This window comes from Nomascus leucogenys, chromosome 24 (assembly GCF_006542625.1).
Source record: "Nomascus leucogenys isolate Asia chromosome 24, Asia_NLE_v1, whole genome shotgun sequence".
In the NCBI taxonomy this organism is placed as follows: Eukaryota; Metazoa; Chordata; class Mammalia; order Primates; family Hylobatidae; genus Nomascus; species Nomascus leucogenys.
The window spans coordinates 17,135,658-17,154,168 of record NC_044404.1 but is presented as its reverse complement, the minus strand read 5'-3'; the positions used below and the strand labels follow the sequence as shown (position 1 = coordinate 17,154,168).

Below are 18,511 nucleotides of genomic sequence, written 5' to 3'. Positions count from 1 at the left end.
GCTGATTTTTTTATTTCTTGTAGAGTCAAGGTCTCACTTTGTTGCCGAGGCTGGTCTTGAACTCCTGAGCCCAAGTGATCCTCCTGCCTTGACCTCCCAAAGTGCTGGGATTACAGGTGTGAGCAACCACACCTGGTTTAATAATCTTTTCTTCATATCATCAAATAGTCAGTGTCTAAATTTTCCATATGTCTCATAAATGTCACAGATAGGCCAGGTGCAGTGGCTCATGCCTATAATCCCAGTACTTCGGGAGGCCGAGGCGGGCAGATCACTTGAGGTTAGGAGCTCGAGACCAGCCTGGCGAACATGGTGAGACCCACATCTCTACTAAAAATACAAAAATTATCCAGGTGTGGTGACACATGCCTGTAATCCCAGCTACTGGGGAGGCTGAGGCCCCAGACTCGCCTGAACCCAGGAGGTGGAGGTTTCAATGAGCCGAGATCACACCACTGCACTCCAGCCTGGGTGACAGAGTGAAACTATGTCTCGAAAAAAAAAGTCACAGATAGTCTTGCTTTAGTTTTTTCTTTACAATTTGTTTGAATCTAGATCCATAGACATTTACAAAATGTAAATGGTTGCTTTGTCTTTTTTTTTTTTTTTTTGAGATGGAGTCTCGCTTTGTTGCCCAGGCTGGAGTGCAGTGGTGCGATCTTGGCTCACTACAAACTCTCCCTCCTGGGTTCAGCAATTCTATGGCTTCAGCCTCCTGGGTAGCTGGGATCACAGGCGTGCGCCACCACGCCCAGCTAACTTTTGTATTTTTAGTAGAGATGGGGGCTTCACCATGTTGGCCAGGCTGGTCTTGACCTCAGGTGACCCACCTACCTTGGTCTCCCAAAGTGCTGGGATTACAGGCCCGAGCCACTGTGCCCGGCCCCTGCTTTGTCTTTTAAGTCCCTTTTAACTTATTTGTTCAGGAAACTGGGCCAATTGTCCTTGGAGATTCTCATGGTCTGGATTTTGCTGGTTGCATCCTTATGGTGTCAATTAACATGTTTCTTTATCCCGTGTATTTCCTGTAAATTGGATGTTGGATCTAAAGCTAGGTCAGATTCAGGTTCTTCTGCTTGCTTTTTTTTTTTGATCAAGACTCCATAAGTAGAATGTATTCTTCCAGCAGGATGCCCCTATGCCTGGTGTCTCTCTTTTCAAGATCCAACCCACTCATCAGAGGCTGCAAAACTGTGACCTTCTTATTTAGTCACTCCTTTGTATATTAATTAGAATTCTGGAATGAGGCACTTTCTCTGTTTATTATTGGATAACCAGTGGTACTGTTCATTCAGGAAAGGAAAGGATTTAACCTGTATTATGGACTGAAAATACATTTTTTTTTTTTTGAGATAGTCTGTCTCTGTCGCCCAGGCTGGAGTGCAGTGGCACAATCACAACTCACATTAGGCTTGACCTCCTAGGCTCAAGTGATCCTCCCACCTCAGCCGCCCAAGTAGCTGGGACTACAAGTGTGCACCACTATATCTAGCTAATGTTTGTTTGTTTGTAGAGACAGGGTCTTGCTATTTTGCCCAGGCTGGTCTCGAACTCCTGGGCTCCAGCAGTGCACCTGCCTTGGCCTCCTAAAGTGCTGGAATTACAGAAATGGGCCACCAGGCCTGGCCTTAAAATACGTTTTTAAGGCCATGAGCGGTGGCTCACACCTGTAATCCCAGCACTTTAGGAGGCTGAGGCGTGTGGATCACCTGAGGTCAGGAGTTCAAGACCAACCTGAGCAACATGGTGAAACCCCGTCTCTACTAAAAATACAAAAATTAGCTGGGGGTGGTGATGTACGTCTGTAATTCCAGCTACTTGGGAGGCTGAGGCAGGAGAATCGCTTGAACCTGGGAGGTGGAGGTTGCAGTGAGCCGAGATCGCACCACTGCACTCCAGCCTGGGTGACAGAGCGAGACTCCGTCTCAAAAACAAAAACAAAAACAAAAATTTTAAGTAGCCTTTAAAATTTTTATATTTTACTTTTGATTAAGTCACGTGTTCACAAGGTTCACATTTCAAAAGGGTACACAGTAAAATGGCTCCCTGTCACCTCTGACCCCTGATATTCCCCTTCCCTCCTTGGAGGCAAGAAGCATTATCAGCTTCTTTTTCTTTTTATATACAATTTTCTTCTTTTTTCTTTTTTCTTTTTTTCTTCTTTTTTTTTTTTTGTGGCCACCAAGTTACCATGAGAAGCATTATCAGTTTCTTTTTTTTTTTTTTTCTTTTCTGAGATGGAGTCTTGCTCTGTCTCCCATGCTGGAGTGCAGTGGCACGATCTTGGCTCACTGCAACCTCTGCCTCCCGGGTTCAAGCGATTCTCCCACCTCCGCCTCCCAACTAGCTGGGATTACAGGCATGAGCCACCACACCCAGCTAATTTTTGTATTTTTAGTAGAGGTGGGGTTTTGCCATGTTGGCCAGGCTGGTCTCGAACTCCTGTCCTCAGGTGATCCTCCCGCCTCAGCCTCGCAAAGTGCTGGGATTACAGGCATGAGCCACTGCGCCTGGCCTATCAGTTTCTTAAGTGACCTTCCAGGGTTATCTTACATAATCAAATAAAGCAGATCACACACACCAGAGACACACAGACACACGCACACTTTTTTGCATATACGCCTGGTAAAATTTCATCTTCATAGTTCTTGAAGATGCTTTCTTCACCTACTAGTTATAACTGGGAGGTGGCTGTATCAAGCCAGGAAGAACTTCTCCACTGGTTTTTTTGTTTTGCTTTGTTTTGTTTTTTTGAGATGGAGTCTCACTCTGTCCCCCACGCTGGAGTGCAGTGGCCCAATCTCGGCTCACTGCAAGCTCCGCCTCCTGGGTTCACACCATTCTCCTGCCTCAGCCTCCCGAGTAGCTGGGACTACAGGCGCCCACCACCTCACCTGGCTAATTTTGTTTTTGTATTCTTAGTAGAGACGGGGTTTCACCATGTTAGCCAGGATGGTCTCAATCTCCTGACCTTGTGATCCACCGGCCTCGGCCTCCCAAAGTGCTGGGATTACAGGCGTGAGCCACCAAGCCCAGCCTTCCACTGGTTTTTCTTGGCCACAGAGTGTTCCACAGAATGGATGTACCATCATGTACTTAGTAGCAGTCCCCTTTTGATAGACATTTAGGTTGTCACCAGGATTTTTTACATGAGCAATGCTGTAGTGAACCTCCTTGTCCACAAGCCATCTCCTCCGTGCTGGGGTATATCTTTGGATACGTTCTTAGAGGAGTAGCTGGTGGGGAAGGTCTTATGCACGCATAGTTTTCGGAGCTCTCCCTCAGTGCCCTCCATTGTGGTTGTACTCACCCTCCCACCAGCTGTGTAGGGGAGGGCCTGTTACCCCAGAGCCCCTCCCTGTGTATTATGTGACCCCCCTTTTTTTTTCCCCAGTCTGAGAGTGGACAAATGGCATCCCAGCGTAGGGTTGTGTTTTTTTCTTCCTCTTTAGTTTTTGAGATGGAGTCTCACTATGTTTCCCATGCTGGCCTCAAACTCCTGGGCTCAAGCAATCCTGAATCAGCTTCCCGCACAGCTGGGACTGCAGGTGCATGCCACCACACCCAGCACCGTGTAGTTTTATTTTTATTTATTTATTTATTTTGAGACGCAGTCTTGCTATGTCACCCAGGCTGGAGTGCAGTGTCATGATCTCGGCTTACTGCAGTCTCCACCTCCTGGGTTCAAGCAATTCTCCTACCTCAGCCTCCCAAGCAGCTGGGACTACAGGAGTGCGCCACCACGCCTGGCTAATTTTTTGTATTTTTAGTAGAGATGGGGTTTCACCATGTTGGCCAGGCTGGTCTCGAACTCCTGACCTCACATGATCTGCCCGCGTCGGCCTCCTGAAGTGCTGGGATTATAGGTGTGAGCCACCACGCCCGGCCCCAGCGTAGTTTTAATTTGTAGTTGGGAGTGAGCCCCATCCCATCCCCAGCCTGTGCTCTCTCCCCAAGGGACCTGCTGCAGCTGGGAGGGGAGCTGGCCAGGACATCACGAGCTGTCCAGGAGGCGGGCCTGGGACTGAGCACAGGCCTGCGGCTGGCAGAGAGCCGGGCCGAGGCAGCCCTGGAGAAGCAGGCCCTGCTGCAGGCCCAGCTGGAGGAACAGCTGCGGGACAAGGTGCTCCGCGAGAAGGACCTGGCCCAGCAGCAGATGCAAAGCGACCTGGACAAGGCTGACCTCAGTGCCAGGTGGGTACCTGGTGGGTGCCGCACGAGGCAGGCGTCCCTGCAGAAGGTAAAACTGGAGAGTTGGGGAGAAGGGAGCATCTGTTCACTAGGGGCAGGGCCTTCGTCTGTGAGCTCAGCCAGTCTTCCCATGAGCTGAGGTTCCGAAGACACTTGGCCAGTGTATATCATAAACAGCTTAGCCTCCGATGACAGAACTTGTGGCCAGGAGCGGTGGCTCACACCTGTAATCCCAGCACTTTGGGAGGCCAAGGTGGAGGGATCGCCTCAGGTCAGGAGCTCAAGACCAGCCTGTCCGACAGGCGAAACCCTGTCTCTACTAAAAATACAAAAATTAGCTGGGCGTGGTGGCGCATGACTGTAATCCCAGCTACGAGGGAGGCTGAGACAGGAGAATCGCTTGAACCCAGGATGTGGAGGTTGCAGTGAGCCAAGATCACATCACTGTATTCCAGCCTGGATGACAGAGCGAAACTCCGTCTCAAAAAAAAAAAAAAAAAGAACTTGTGCCCCTTACTCCTGCCACCTGGACAAGTCCTCAAGTGCTTTCCCATGAGATAAAGCTGATGGGAACCTCATTCCCATTTCACAGATGAGAAATGTGAGGTCTGGAGAGGAGCTGGGACTTGTCTAAGGTCACACAGCCAGGGAGGTGGATGTTATCGTCCCTGCCTCAGGTTTGGAGAAGGATGCTGGACACAGAGCTAGTGGATTTGAGAGGCAGGGGTGGTCCCCTATTCACCTCTGTTGCTCCCCCAACTCCAGAGTGACAGAGCTGGGCCTGGCAGTGGAGCATCTTCAGAAGCAGAATCTGGAGAAGGATCAGGTCAACAAGGACCTCACTGAGAAGCTTGAGGCCCTGGTGAGCTGCAGCTGCCCCTGAGATGGGGCAGGGTGGGATGGGGTACCGGCCAGATCCATGGACGCAGGCTTAGGGCTGGGCTGCCTGGGCCACCCCCAGCATCCCACTCACACTCAGGTTCAGCCCTCACAGGTGTGCAGGCTTCGTGGGAAGCACACTCACCTCCTCCATCCTATTTCTTCCTCCCAGCAGCCCTGTAGCGTCATCCTCATGACACAGATGGGGAAACTGAGGCCCAAGAGGGGAAATGCTTGTCCAGTCTCAGAGCCAGTAAGCGGGAGAGTTGGGACTTGAACTCACATCCGTGCTCTCCCGATCCAGCTGCCCACCCCCACACAGCCTGGTTTGGTTACCCCTCTGTGTGGGGCCTGGCCTGGGTTCTAGGTCCAGCTCTCCTCCCGTCGACTTTGTGACCTGGGGCAGGACACAGCTCTTCTCAGGGCCTGGTCTGTTCAGTGACAGCCTCAGGCCTGCTGTGGGGTCTACCAGGTGGCTGGCCTATGGACATGGCTTCAGAGGCCACCTGGTCAGTGGTGGGCCAGAGAGGGTGGGAAAGGGGAAGTTTCAGGTAAGACAGAACCCCGGCCACCCTTTGTCTCCCTCACCGCACACCAGGAATCCCTGCGGCTACAGGAGCAGGCGGCCCTGGAGACAGAGGACGGAGAGGGGCTACAGCAGACCCTAAGGGACCTGGCACAGGTGTGAGCCCAGAGGGGTGGGAAGACAGCGCCCTGCCAGGCAGTCCCAGGCTCCCCCGCCACATCTTTCGGTGGCCTGGGACTGAACTGCAAATGGGTGGGGGCCTGGGACCCAGGCTGTAGCTGCTCAGCACCCCTGCTAGCTCACCCGGCCTCTACCCTGGGGAGCCCCCAGTCTCAGAGGGGAGGCACGGCCCTTTCGGAGCCCACCTGTGAGCGACGCCAAATGATATCTTCCCAATAAATGGGAGACCTCAGCGGAGAGCTGAGGACTGAGCTAGTGGAGGAGGTGAAATCAGGAAGGCTTCTTGAAAGAGGGCGCATTTGGAATGAGGCGGCCCCCAGCCTCGCCTGGGCGTCTTTGCCCAGCTATCCCCGCGGTTCCTAACTCAGCAGCCTCCTTCTGCCTCCCTCCCCTACCCTCAGGCCGTCTTGTCAGACGCTGAGAGCGGCGTCCAGCTGAGCGGCTCGGAGCGCACCGCGGATGCGTCCCAGGGCAGCCTGCGGGGGCTCTCGGGCCAGCGGACCCCGTCCCCACCGCTGCGCTCTTCGCCCGGCCGAGGCCGTTCACCCCGCCGAGGCCCCTCCCCGGCCTGCTCAGACTCCTCCACGCTCGCCCTGATCCACTCCGCCCTGCACAAGCGCCAGCTGCAGGTCCAGGTAGGAAGGGGCTTGAGCGTTCTGGGCGCAGCCAGAGGCCCGGGGGAGGGGCTCGCGCCCTCCGGGTGGGGGTGGGGGCGGGTCCAGGGCCAGGGTCGAGGGAGGAGTCTGAGCGCCCTGGGGTGCAGCCAGAGCCCTGAGAAATAGTTTCTGAGGGTGTCAGGACCCCCAAGGAGGTGGCCTAGAGCTCTGCGGTGAAGCCGAGCCCAGAAGTGGTGGTGCTTGGGTAGCTGGGGGTGGGCGCTTGGGCAGCTGGTGGAGGGAGGAGGCTGCGGCAGTGTTAGGGTCCTGGTAGAGAGGGAGACAAGTCTGTGATCATACAGAGCCAGGACCCTGGGAAAAGGTCTAGCAAGGGGAATCAGAGCCTGGAATGAGAGGAGCTTGGGAACTAGGGGCAGAGCCAGGGTAGGGAGGAGTCTGACAGTGGAACCAGGATGCAAGGGGGAGGAGCCTGGGAGCCCTGGGGGTGGGGTCAGAACCCAGGAGACAAATGTGCCTGGGGGTTTGTCTGGCATCCGGGGAGGCTTTGATAGGAGTTGTCCGGGACCCCAGGGAGGTGAGGGCTCAGAGGGTGGTGAGGGCACATAGGAGGGGAGCGGAAGCCTGGCCCTCAGGCCTAGGCCCCTATCCTGCCCCAGGCCAGGTCCAGGCCCTGGACCCCGCCTAGCGTAGGCTAGTGTGTATCCCTGGAACCAGAAGAGAGTAGGTGGCTCTGGAGGCCTCACAGGACCCCCCTCGACTCTGTGATCCCCATGCCCCAGGACATGCGTGGGCGCTATGAGGCAAGCCAGGACCTGCTGGGCACCCTGCGGAAGCAGCTTAGCGACAGCGAGAGTGAGCGGCGGGCCCTAGAGGAACAGCTGCAGCGCCTGCGGGACAAGACCAACGGCGCCATGCAGGCCCACGAGGACGCCCAGCGCGAGGTGCAGCGGCTACGGAGCGCCAACGAGCTCCTGAGCAGGTGCCGGGGAGGTCTGAGCTGGGGGGTGCTGAAGAATAAGTCAGCGTCCCAGCACTTTGGGAGGCCGAGGCGGGCGGATCACGAGGTCAGGAAATCGAGACCATCCTGGCTAACACGGCGAAACCCCGTCTCTACTAAAAATACAAAAAATTAGCCGGGCGTGGTGGCGGGCGCCTGTAGTCCCAGCTACTCGGGAGGCTGAGGCAGGAGAATGGCGCAAGCCCGGGAGGCGGAGCTTGCAGTGAGCCGAGATCGCGCCACTGCACTCCAGCCTGGGTGACAGAGCGAGACTCCGTCTCAAAAAAAAAAAAAAAAAAAGTCAGCGTCTGGGCATAACACCAGTCGAGCCTTATGCGTATGGCTCTGCACTAATATGGTCGCCACTAGCTGCGTGTGCCTATTAACGTTTATTTATTTATTTTTAAAATGGAGTCTCGCTGTGTCGCCCAGGCTGGAGTGCAGTGGCGCAATCTCGGCTCACTACAAGCTCCGCCTCCTGGGTTCACGCCATTCTCCTGCCTCAGCCTCCCGAATATCTGGGACTACAGCCACCTGCTGCCACGCCCGGCTAATTTTTTTTTTTTTTTTTTGAGACGGAGTTTCACTCTGTGGCCCAGGCTGGAGTGCAGTGGTGCGATCTCGGCTCACTGCATCCTCCGCCTCCCGGGTTTAAGCAATTCTCACCTCAGCCTCCGAAGTAGCTGGGATTATAGGTGCCCACCACCACGCCTGGCTAATTTTTTTTGTATTTTTAGTAGAGATGGGGGTTTCACCATCTTGGCCAGGCTGATCTTGAACTCCTGACCTCGTGTTCCACCCGCGTCCATCTCCCAAAGTGCTGGGATTACAGGCATGAGCCACCGCGCCCGGCCAAGATTTATTTTTTAGTATTCAGTTTCGTTTTGTTTTGCTTTGCTTTGTTTTGAGTCACACTCTTGCTCTGTTTCCCAGGCTGAGGCACAATTGGTCCATCACAGCTCACTGTAGCCTGGAACTCCCAGACTCAAGCGATCCTCCCACCTCTACCTCCCAACTGCCCCTAGTTGGGGGCCAGGGCCTGGGCCTGGCCTGGGGAAGGATATGGGACCGAAGCCTGAGAGTTAGGTTTCCACTCCCTTCCTCTGTGCCCTCACCACCCTCTGAGCCCTCACCTCCTTGGGTTCCTGGGCAACTCTGATCTCAGCCCCGAGGATACTAGACAAGCCCCCAACATTTCTAAATTTTTTTAGAGATGGGGGTCTCACTATGTTGCCCATGCTGGTCTTGAACTCCTAGCTTCAAACACTCCTCCCACCTCAGCTTCCCAGATTGCTGGGATTACAGGCATAAGCCACTGTGCCTGGCTCTATTAAAATTTAATTAAAATTTTTAAAAAGTGAAAATTCAGGCTGGGTGTGGTGGCTCACACCCAGCTGGCTGGCTAACATGGTGAAACCCTGTTTCTACTAAAAATACAAAAATTAACCAGGCATGGTGGCGTGCTCCTGTAATCCAAGCTACTCAGGAGGCTGAGGTGGGAGAATCACTTGAACCCCGAAGGCAGAGGTTGCAATGAGCCAGGATCATGCCACTGCACTCCAGGCTGGGAGACAGAGTGAGACTCTGTCTCAAAAAAAAAATAATAATAATAATAATAATGCTGGGCACGGTGGCTCACGCCTGTAATCTCAGCACTTTAGAAGGCCAAGGTGGGCGGATCATGAGGTCAGGAGATTGAGACCATCCTGGCTAACACAGTGAAACCCCGTCTCTACTAAAAATACAAAAAGTAAATTAGCTGGGCATGGTGGCAGGCACCTATAGTCCCAGCTACTCGGGAGACTGAGGCGGGAGAATGGCCTGAACCCGGGAGGCAGAGCTGGCAGTGAGCCGAGATGGCGCCACTGCACTCCAGCCTGGATGACAGAGCAAGACTCTGTCTCAAAAAAAAAAAAATCAGTTCTTTAGTTGCCCTAGCCACATTTCAAACACTCATCAAGCATACATAGCCATAGAACATTTCTGTCATCTCAGAGAGTTCTATTGCCAGCACTATTTTGGACTGTATTTCTTGGAGTTTTTTTTAGAGATGGGGTCTTGCTGTGTTGCCCAGGATGGTCTCAAACTCCTGGCCTCATATGATTCCCCTGCCTCGGCCTCCCAAAATGCTGGGATTAGAGGCATGAGCCACCATGCCTAGCCTTGAAGATTTTTTTTTTCTCTTAATTTGAGACAGGGTCTTGTTCTGTCACCCAGTCTGGAGTGCAGTGGTGTGAACTCAGTTCACTGCAACCTCCACCTCCTAGGCTTAGGTGATCCTCCCACCTCATCCTCCTGAGTAGCTGGGACTACAGGCACACACCACCATGCCTGGCTAATTTTTCTGTTTTTTGTAGAGATGGGGTTTCGCCATGTTGCCCAGGCTGATCTCTAACTCCTGAGCCCATCTCGGCCTCCCAAAGTACTGGGATTATAGGTGTGAGCATCGCGCCAGGCACCCTGAAGATTTTTAAGACAAGAAATTACCCACTTCGTAGCTGCCAGGTTGTTTTTGATATTTTGTTGTTTGGTTTTTCTCTTCATAAATGTAACCATCTAATGAAAAGTTTGAAAAATAGGAATAAAAAGACAGCGCCTTCTCAAAGCCTCATCTGCCCATCCTAACTCATTTAGAGCACTGGTTTTCCTTCCCATTGTGTTGCCTGGCAGTGAGATAGCAAACGTTCCTGCACACCTACTGTGTGCCAGGCTCTTGGCCGAGTGTTTTATATGTACTCTGTGATTTAGTCTTCCTGTGAAACTCATGCAATGTGGAACTCTGTTACTGTAAGCTTGAGAGACTCGCTCAGACTCATACAGCGTGTGTGGCTGGGGGTGGCAGGGTGGGAATTGGAATTCAGGTGCATGTGAGAGTAAACCCAGGCTTTCCATGCCTGGAAAGGAGAAGGTCTTTTTAAGTAGTTGTGTTCACAGCAAACATCTCATTTCACATTCTGCTGTTTTTACTTAACAGCACATTGTCGACTGGGCGCGGTGGCTCACACCTGTAATCCCAGTACTTTGGGAGGCCAAGGCGGGTGGATTACTTGAGGTCACGAGTTTGAGACCAGCCTGGCCAACATGGCAAAACCCCATGTCTACTAAAAATAAAAAAAATTGGCCAGGCACAGTGGCTCACTCCTGTAATCCCAGCACTTTGGGAGGCCGAGGCAGGAGGACCACCTGAGGTTGGGAGTTCGAGACCAGCCTGATCAACATGGAGAAACCCTGTCTCTACTAAAAATACAAAATTAGCCATCCGTGGTGGCACATGCCTGTAATCCCAGCTACTTGGGAGGCTGAGGCAGGAGAATCGCTTGAACCCGGGAGGCGGAGATGGCGGTGAGCCGAGATCACACCATTGCACTCCAGCCTGGGCAACAAGAGCGAAACTCCGTGTCAAAAAAATAAATAAATAAAAATAAAAGTAAAAAATAAAAAAATTAGGGCCAGGTGCAGTAGCTAACACCTGTAATCCCAGGACTTTGGGGGGCCGAGGCGGGCAGATCACTTGAGGTCAGGAGTTTGAGACCAGCCTGGCCAACATGGTGAAACCCTGCCTCTAACTAAAAATGCAAAAATTAGCTGGGCGTGTTGATGGGCGCCTGTAATCCCAGCTACTCGGGAGGCTGAGGCAGGAGAATTGCTTGAACTCTGGAGGTGGAGGTTGCAGCAAGCCGAGATTGTGCACTGCATTCCAGCCTGGGCGACAGAGTGAGACGCCATCTAAAAAAAAAAAAAATTACTGGGCACAATGGCTCACGCCTGTAATCCCAGCACTTTGGGAGACCGAGGCAGGCAGATCATGAGGTCAAGAGATCGAGACCATCCTGGCTAACACAGTGAAACCCCATCTCTACTAAAAATACAACAAATTAGCCGGACGTGGTGGCGGGCGCCTGTTTTCCCAGCTACTTGGGAGGCTGAGGCAGGAGAATGGCGTGAACTTGGGAGGCGGAGCTTGCAGTAAGCGGAGATCGCGCCACTGTACTCCAGCCTGGGCGACAGAGCGAGACTCCGTCTCAAAAAAAAAAAAAAAAAATCACGTCATGAAGTTTTTTTGCATCTACTGCCAGTGGGGAACATGGCAGCTCACGGCAAGTGTTTGAGGTCCCAGTTGTTGCCTTCTCCTCCCTCCCCTGCCGTGGCCACCATGTGCCTGTGTAGCAGGAAGCTGTGGGATCTGCAGACTCAGCTGTATCAGGCTTCCCAGAATTGCGAGGCATGGGGTGTTCTAGGGGTCATTTCCTGGTCACATGGCCTAGCAGAGCTGGTGGCACAATTGCTGTGTGTCCCAGGAGCCTAGCTTGTCCTCTTCTACATGGTAGGGTGCTTGGAGATCACGCCAGCACTGCCATCCCCTCCAAGTGGGCGGGCTGGAGAGAAGGAAAGCCAGGTTCTTCGGCTGGAGGGTGTGAGTGAAATGAGTCAGCCATGGACAGGGTGGTCAGAGAAGGCTTCCTGGAGGCAGGTGCCTCGGAAGACTGGAGGACGTAGCTCATGGCTAGAGGAGCAGCCAGCCACCTTCCCTGCAGAGAGCAGCCCCAGCATCCCCTCTGCTCCCCCTCCCCTTGTCCTGAAGGGAGAAGAGCAACCTGGCCCACAGCCTGCAGGTGGCCCAGCAGCAGGCCGAGGAGCTGCGGCAGGAGCGGGAGAAGCTGCAGGCTGCCCAGGAGGAGCTGCGGCGCCAGCGGGACCGGCTGGAGGAAGAGCAGGAGGACGCAGTGCAGGATGGCGCGCGGGTGCGCCGGGAGCTTGAGCGCAGGTGAGCAGCATCTCGCCACCCTGCCAGGGCCCTTCAAATGTGCCTCGGGTCCCCTGACAGTGCCCCTGGGGGTTAGGGAGCACCCACTGGGTCCTGGGCCTCCTACCGTCTGGACCCCTTTTATGTCGGGTTTTCTAACCAGACCCGTTTCAGGAAACTGGGGCTCAGGGAGGTGTAGTCACTTACCTGGGGTCAGAGAACTAGTTAAAAGGTAGAACTTGGATGATAATGACAAGAATAATTAAAATAACAGTAGTAATATTAGTAATAGTATTTTTAAAAATTAGTTATGATAATAATAATATCCTTACTAATTTCACTAAGTGCCAGATACCATTTTAAGCAATTCAGTTCTCTCATTTAACTCTATGATAACTCTGTGACATAGAAGCTGTTATCTCCATTTTGTGGATGGTAAACTGAGGCACAGAGAAGCCACGTCACTTGCCCCAGGTCACACAGCTAGTTAGCAGAAGAGCCAGGATGTGAACCCAGACATTCCGCCTTCAGAGTTAACCTCTGCACCACTGCGCTGCTTACCTCTCTGGGACGTGATCCATGATGATGTTTAGTAGACTGTGGTGGAGCATATTATTCTTGTTTCTGAAGGTCCTTGGGGAGATGTGTCAGGCACTATTTTCAGCGCATGTGAAGTTTGTATCCTTAAAACAGGCCAGGAGCGGTGGCTCACGTCTGTAATCCCAGCACTTTGGGAGGCCAAGGCAGGCAAATCGCCTGAGGTCAGGAGTTCAAGACCAGTCTGACCAACATGGGGAAACCCCGTCTCTACTAAAACTACAAAAATTAGTCAGGCATGGTGGTGAGCACCTCTAATCCCAGCTACTCGGGAGGCTGAGGCAGGAGAATTGCTTGAACCTGGGAGGCAGAGGTTGCAGTCAGCCAGAATCGCACCACTGTACTCCAGCCTGTGTGACAGAGCAAGACTCCGTCTCAAAAAAACAAACAATGTCACGAGGCAAGTGTTGCCTCATTTTACAGATGTGAAAATGGAGGCCCAGGGTCATGGAGCTAAGCGGTAGTGGGCTTGGTTGCCCTGTGGCTCAGGCTCTTTCTCTCCAAACTCCTGCCTCAGGCCTGGTCCCCGGCCCAGCATCTCGCTGGCTGTAGGAGGTTCGGGGCAGGAAAGTGACATGGGCCACCCACCCGCCCTCTGTCCTGCAGCCATAGACAGCTAGAGCAGCTGGAAGGGAAGCGCTCAGTCCTGGCCAAGGAGCTGGTGGAGGTGAGGGAGGCGCTGAGCCGTGCCACGCTGCAACGGGACATGCTGCAGGCCGAGAAGGCCGAGGTGGCTGAGGCGCTGACCAAGGTGGGTCCCTGTTTGCTGCACAACCACAAACCTACCTCTGACCCCTAGCCCCAAGCCTTCTCACTCTGGCAGGGACTGGTCCTAGTGTCAGGCAGACTTCTGAGCCTGGTCACAGACTGACCCCTTCCTTCTGGATACAGGCTGATCTTTGTCACAGGCCACAGACCTCTGGACCTCTGGTCCCAGCCATAAGTGGACTGACCTCTCTTTATGGCCGTATCCCTGCCCTTCTGGATGCTCCTGGGGGCAGTGCCTATAGCTCAGGGTCATCCAGTGCCTGAAACTCAGCTCCTGGGGTCTGAGAGTTGGGGCAACAACCCAGAGAGTCCTTGGCGGGGTCATGCCCTGTCCGCTGCAGCCTGGGCTCTGAGCAGTGCTGTCCCTAGACGCTACTCAGGGGATCTTCTGAACTCTGGCCCTGTCCTGCAGCTTGAGCTATGTTTGCACGGCTCTGTGGTGGGTGGCTTTTAAATGGCTCATAAGCAGGCTTTCTGCGGTGATTTTTTTTTTCCATCTCACGCTGTGTCCCCTCCTTGTCTCCCCTCCCCTGTCTCCGAGGGTCCATCTCTCTGGGTCTCTTCTTGTGCCTCCTCACCCCCTCCCAACCTTTTTGCCTTTCCTCATCTCTCGGGGCCTGACCCTGCAGGCTGAGGCTGGCCGCGTGGAGCTCGAGCTCTCCATGACCAAGCTGAGGGCAAAGGAGGCCTCCCTGCAGGACTCCCTGTCCAAGCTGAGTGCCCTCAACGAGAGCCTTGCTCAGGACAAGTTGGATCTGAACCGCCTTGTTGCCCAGGTACGCTGTGCACCTGTGGGCCCACCTGCCTTGCCCACCCATCCTCCCCACTCAGTGAGGCACCCCAGGCCCAGCCCTGCACCTGTCTTGGCCCCTGCCTCCCTTTCTGTCTCTGGTTCTCTGTCTGTCTCTGGTTCTCTGTCTGTCTCCGTCTGTCTGTCTATCCTCTCTAGGCGTCAAAGCACAGAAGTTCCATGGGCCCTCCTCATCTCCCCCTCCCCAGTGTCCCACACACCCAAGGGCACTGTCCCTCATTCCCTGGGAGCCTCCCCTGGGCTATTGTGGCTGGTGGGTGGGTGGAGGAGGCGTCCTGGTCCTGGGAGGGACACCCTGCTCACGAGGCCCCACTCCTTCCCGGCCCCCAGCTGGAGGAAGAAAAGGCTGCCCTGCAGGGCCGGCAGCGGCAGGCGGAGCAGGAGGCCACAGTGGCGCGGGAAGAGCAGGAGCGGCTGGAGGAGCTGCGATTGGAGCAGGAGGTGGCACGGCAGGGCCTGGAGGGCTCCCTACGAGTGGCGGAGCAGGCCCAGGAGGCACTGGAGCAGCAGCTCCCCACGCTGCACCATGAACGCAGCCGGCTGCAGGAGCAGCTAGTGCAGGTGGGCCAAGCTGTGTGTGGGGGTGGTGTGGAGAGCTTGTGGGCAGGCCGGGCTCCCAGCCCCCTGCATCCAGTCCTGGGTTAAGTCACAGGCACTGGAGCTTGCTTCTGGGTTAAATCCAGCCCCACTTCTGCTAGCTGGGGACCTTGGACAAGGTGTCCAACCTCCCCATACCTCAGTTGCCCCATCTATAACATGGGGCTAGCTGGGCGCAGTGGCTCACACCTATAATCCCAACACTTTGGGAGGCCAAGGCGGGTGGATCACCTGAGGTCGGGAGACCAAGACCATCCTGGCTAACACGGTGAAACCCTATCTCTACAAAAAATTACCTGGGCGTGGTGGCACGCGCCTGTAGTCCCAGCTACTCAGGAGGCTGAGGCAGGAGAATCGCTTGAACCTGGGAGGCAGAGGTTGCAGTGAGCCAAGATCGTGCCACTGCACTCCAGCCTGGTCAACAGAGCAAGATTCCGTCTCAAAAAAAAATAGTAATAATAATAATGATTCAGATTAATAATAGGTCAAGACTTTTTAGAATTGGAATCTTAGACTTTTGGGAACATCACATCTGGAAGAAACCTTAATGTTTCAGGGATCCAGGGACCTTCATGCAGTGTCTATCCTGGAGCACCTGGGTTTCTGGGAGGGGCCTCTAGAGGATGGGGCAGGGGGTGCAGGAAGCAGGGTGCAGGTCTCCACCTTGAGGCCTGCTGAGCAGCTGCACTTGGGTCTGTTTTATATATTCAGCTTCTCTGCAAGTTTAGGGTAATACGAGGGTTCTGTTACTCCCAAAGCTTAGTGAGGGCCCTCTTTTTTTTGTTTTGTTTTGTTTTTGTTTTTGTTTTTGTTTTCAGACAGAGTCTTGCTCTGTTGCCCAGGCTGGAATGCAGTGGCACGATCTGGGCTCACTGCAACCTCCGCCTCCGGGGTTTAAGCTGTTCGCCTGCCTCAGCGTCCCAAGTAGCAGGGACTACAGGAGTACACCACCACGCCCGGCTAATTTTTGTATTTTTAGTAGAGACAGGGTTTCGCCACGTGGGCCAGGCTGGTCTTGAACTCCTGACCTCAAGTGATCCCCCCGCCAAAGTGCTGGGATTATAGGCGTGCGCCACCATGCCTGGCCGGGCCCTTGTTTTTGTACACACGTGCATTGCAGATCTAGAGAAGGTCATGACTTGCCTGCCCAAGTACATATAGCACATCAGGGCAGACCCTGGGCTCGAACCCAGGCCTTCTGCCAGGACTGGGTTAGGCCCAGAGTTGGGGTGCTGCATGACAAAAAAGCTGGGGGATGCTGGGAGTGCTGCTCAGTCTCTGGGTGGGGGCCAGCTCTCCCGGCAGCTGAGCGGGCGGGAGCAGGAGCTGGAGCAGGCCCGGCGGGAGGCCCAGCAGCAAGTGGAGGCGCTGGAGCGAGCGGCCCGGGAGAAGGAGGCGCTAGCCAAGGAGCGTGCTGGCCTGGCTGTGCAGCTGGCAGCTGCGGAGCGTGAAGGCAGGACCCTGTCAGAGGAGGCCACACGCCTGCGGTAAGGCCTTGGGCTCTGCCCAACCCGCCCTGGGGGGTCCTCCTGGGGCCGCACCATGACCAGCCACACCCAGGCATGGGCCCCCAGGGGCAGTTACTAAGCAGTCGGGCTTGCCAACTCGTCCTAGCTGTGGCTCAGGCTTCCCCAGGAAGTGTGGGCCTGGCCAGGCAGGTAGGTTGGCACTTGGCCCATGCCTGGCCACTCCCTGAGATCCACAGTTTCCTGGGGCCAGGAAGGCTGAGTCCCAGGGCCTCAGGGACTGTATGTGCTGCAGCTTGGAGAAGGAAGCCCTGGAGGGCAGCCTGTTTGAGGTGCAACGGCAGCTGGCCCAGCTTGAGGCCCGCCGGGAGCAGCTGGAAGCCGAGGGGCAGGCCCTGCTGCTGGCCAAGGAGACCCTGACTGGTACGAGGGGCTGGGGACTTGTGGGGAACACCAGGTTCCAGCACTGGAGTAGGAGTCTAGCTGGCCTAGGTTCCAGTCCTATGCCACCACTTAGATCTGACCTTCCCTTGAGCAAGCCCCTTTCCTCTCTGGGCTGCAGATTCCTCATCTGATTATTAGAGGTAACAATATGCACCTTCTAAGCCTGTTGCCAGGATGATGTGGGAAAAGCGTGTAAGGCCGTGGCACAGTGCCTGGCTGAGTCAACAGCAACTGCTGTTCACCGGTCATCAGGCCTGTTAGAGAGTCTTAGTTCTCTGTGGTTTTCAGATGACTCTCTTGGCCCCAGAATCCCAGCCCCACTTCCCTGCACCGTTCCCATCCAGTCTCTGAACTCGGCTTCTTTCTGCTCACCTAACATTAACTAAGCATCTACTTGGGTCATGGAAATTAATTTTCCTGTCTATGTACACCTGAGCCAGACAGAACCAGGAAGGGAAATGCTGGTGGGTTTCCAACCTGGGAGATGGTTTTTAGATGGTGGCTATACCATTTCCATTCCCTGTAGTCATTTCCATTAATACTGACAGTTAACACTTGACAGGTATGTTTATGTCAGTCATTAAAGGAGATGCTTTATGTGTAGCTGTGCAGCTTTGGGAAGTTGCTGCTGATCTCCTCTGAGCCTCCATTTCATCATCTGTTAAATGGGGATGAGGATAAACTACCTAGGCGTGTTATGAAGACAAAATGAGGTTATGTCTAGAATACTTAGCTGGGTGCTTGACGCATAGTAAGTGCTGAGGCAGTAATAGGGTTGTTTTTTGTTTGTTTGTTTTGAGACGGAGTTTCACTCTTGTTGCCCAGGCTGGAGTGCAATGGCACAATCTCGGCTCACCTCAACCTCCGCCTCCCGGGTTCAAGCGATTCTCCTGCCTCAGCCTCCCAAGTAGCTGGGATTACAGGCATGCGCCACCACGCCTGGCTAGTTTTGTATTTTGAGTAGAGACGGGGTTTCACCATGTTGGTCAAGCTGGTCTCGAACTCTTGACCTCAGGTGATCCACCCGCTTTGGCCTCCCAAACTGCTGGGATTACAGGCTTGAGCCACCACACCCAGCCTGTTTGTTTTTTGAGACAGAGTCTCACTCTTGTTGCCCAGGCTGGAGTGCAATGGTGCAATCTCAGCTCACTGCAACTTCTGCCTCCCGTGTTCAAGCGATTCTCCTGACGCAGCCTCCCAAGTAGCTGGGACTACATACGCCCACCACCATGCCTGGCTAATTTTTGTATTTTTAGTATAGACAGGGTTTCGCCATGTTGGCCAGGCTGGTCTCTAACTCCTGACCTAAGGTGATCCACCTGCCCCAGCCTCCCAAAGTGCTGGGATTATAGGCATGAGCCACTGCGCCCGGCCTGTTTGTTTTTTTGAGACAGAGTCTCACGCTTGTCACCCAGGCTGGAGTGCAGTGGTGCGATCTCGGCTCACTGCAACTTCTGCCTCTTGGGTTCAGGCGATTCTCCTGCCTCAGCCTCCCGAGTAGCTGGGACTACATATGCCTGCCACCACACCCGGCTAATTGTTGTATTTTTAGTAGAGACAGGGTTTCACCATGTTGGCCAGGCTGGTCTTGAACTCCTGACCTAAGGTGATCCACCTGCCCCGGCTTCCCAAAGTGTTGGGATTACAAGCGTGAGCCATGGCACCTGGCCTAGGGTTGTTATATCTTTGACATC

At 54.2% G+C, this 18,511-nt stretch overlaps 1 protein-coding gene across 9 annotated transcripts in view; it reads left to right on the top strand.

Annotated features, from left to right (window-relative positions):
- CROCC (ciliary rootlet coiled-coil, rootletin) overlaps nt 1-18,511 on the top strand; it is a 60,255-nt gene that overhangs the window by 19,484 nt on the left and 22,260 nt on the right. For all 9 annotated transcript variants that reach the window (XR_004028492.1, XM_030805785.1, XM_030805789.1 and 6 more), the window contains 11 exons: nt 3,958-4,194; nt 4,957-5,053; nt 5,669-5,752; nt 6,178-6,411; nt 7,173-7,372; nt 11,973-12,155; nt 13,338-13,482; nt 14,129-14,275; nt 14,641-14,871; nt 16,201-16,394; nt 16,669-16,796. Coding sequence is in view for 8 of the 9 variants with exons in the window: in XM_030805785.1 (XP_030661645.1) it covers nt 3,958-4,194; nt 4,957-5,053; nt 5,669-5,752; nt 6,178-6,411; nt 7,173-7,372; nt 11,973-12,155; nt 13,338-13,482; nt 14,129-14,275; nt 14,641-14,871; nt 16,201-16,394; nt 16,669-16,796 (1,880 nt within the window). In the remaining variant the exon portion in view is untranslated. The remainder of the gene's footprint in view (nt 1-3,957; nt 4,195-4,956; nt 5,054-5,668; nt 5,753-6,177; nt 6,412-7,172; nt 7,373-11,972; nt 12,156-13,337; nt 13,483-14,128; nt 14,276-14,640; nt 14,872-16,200; nt 16,395-16,668; nt 16,797-18,511) is intronic.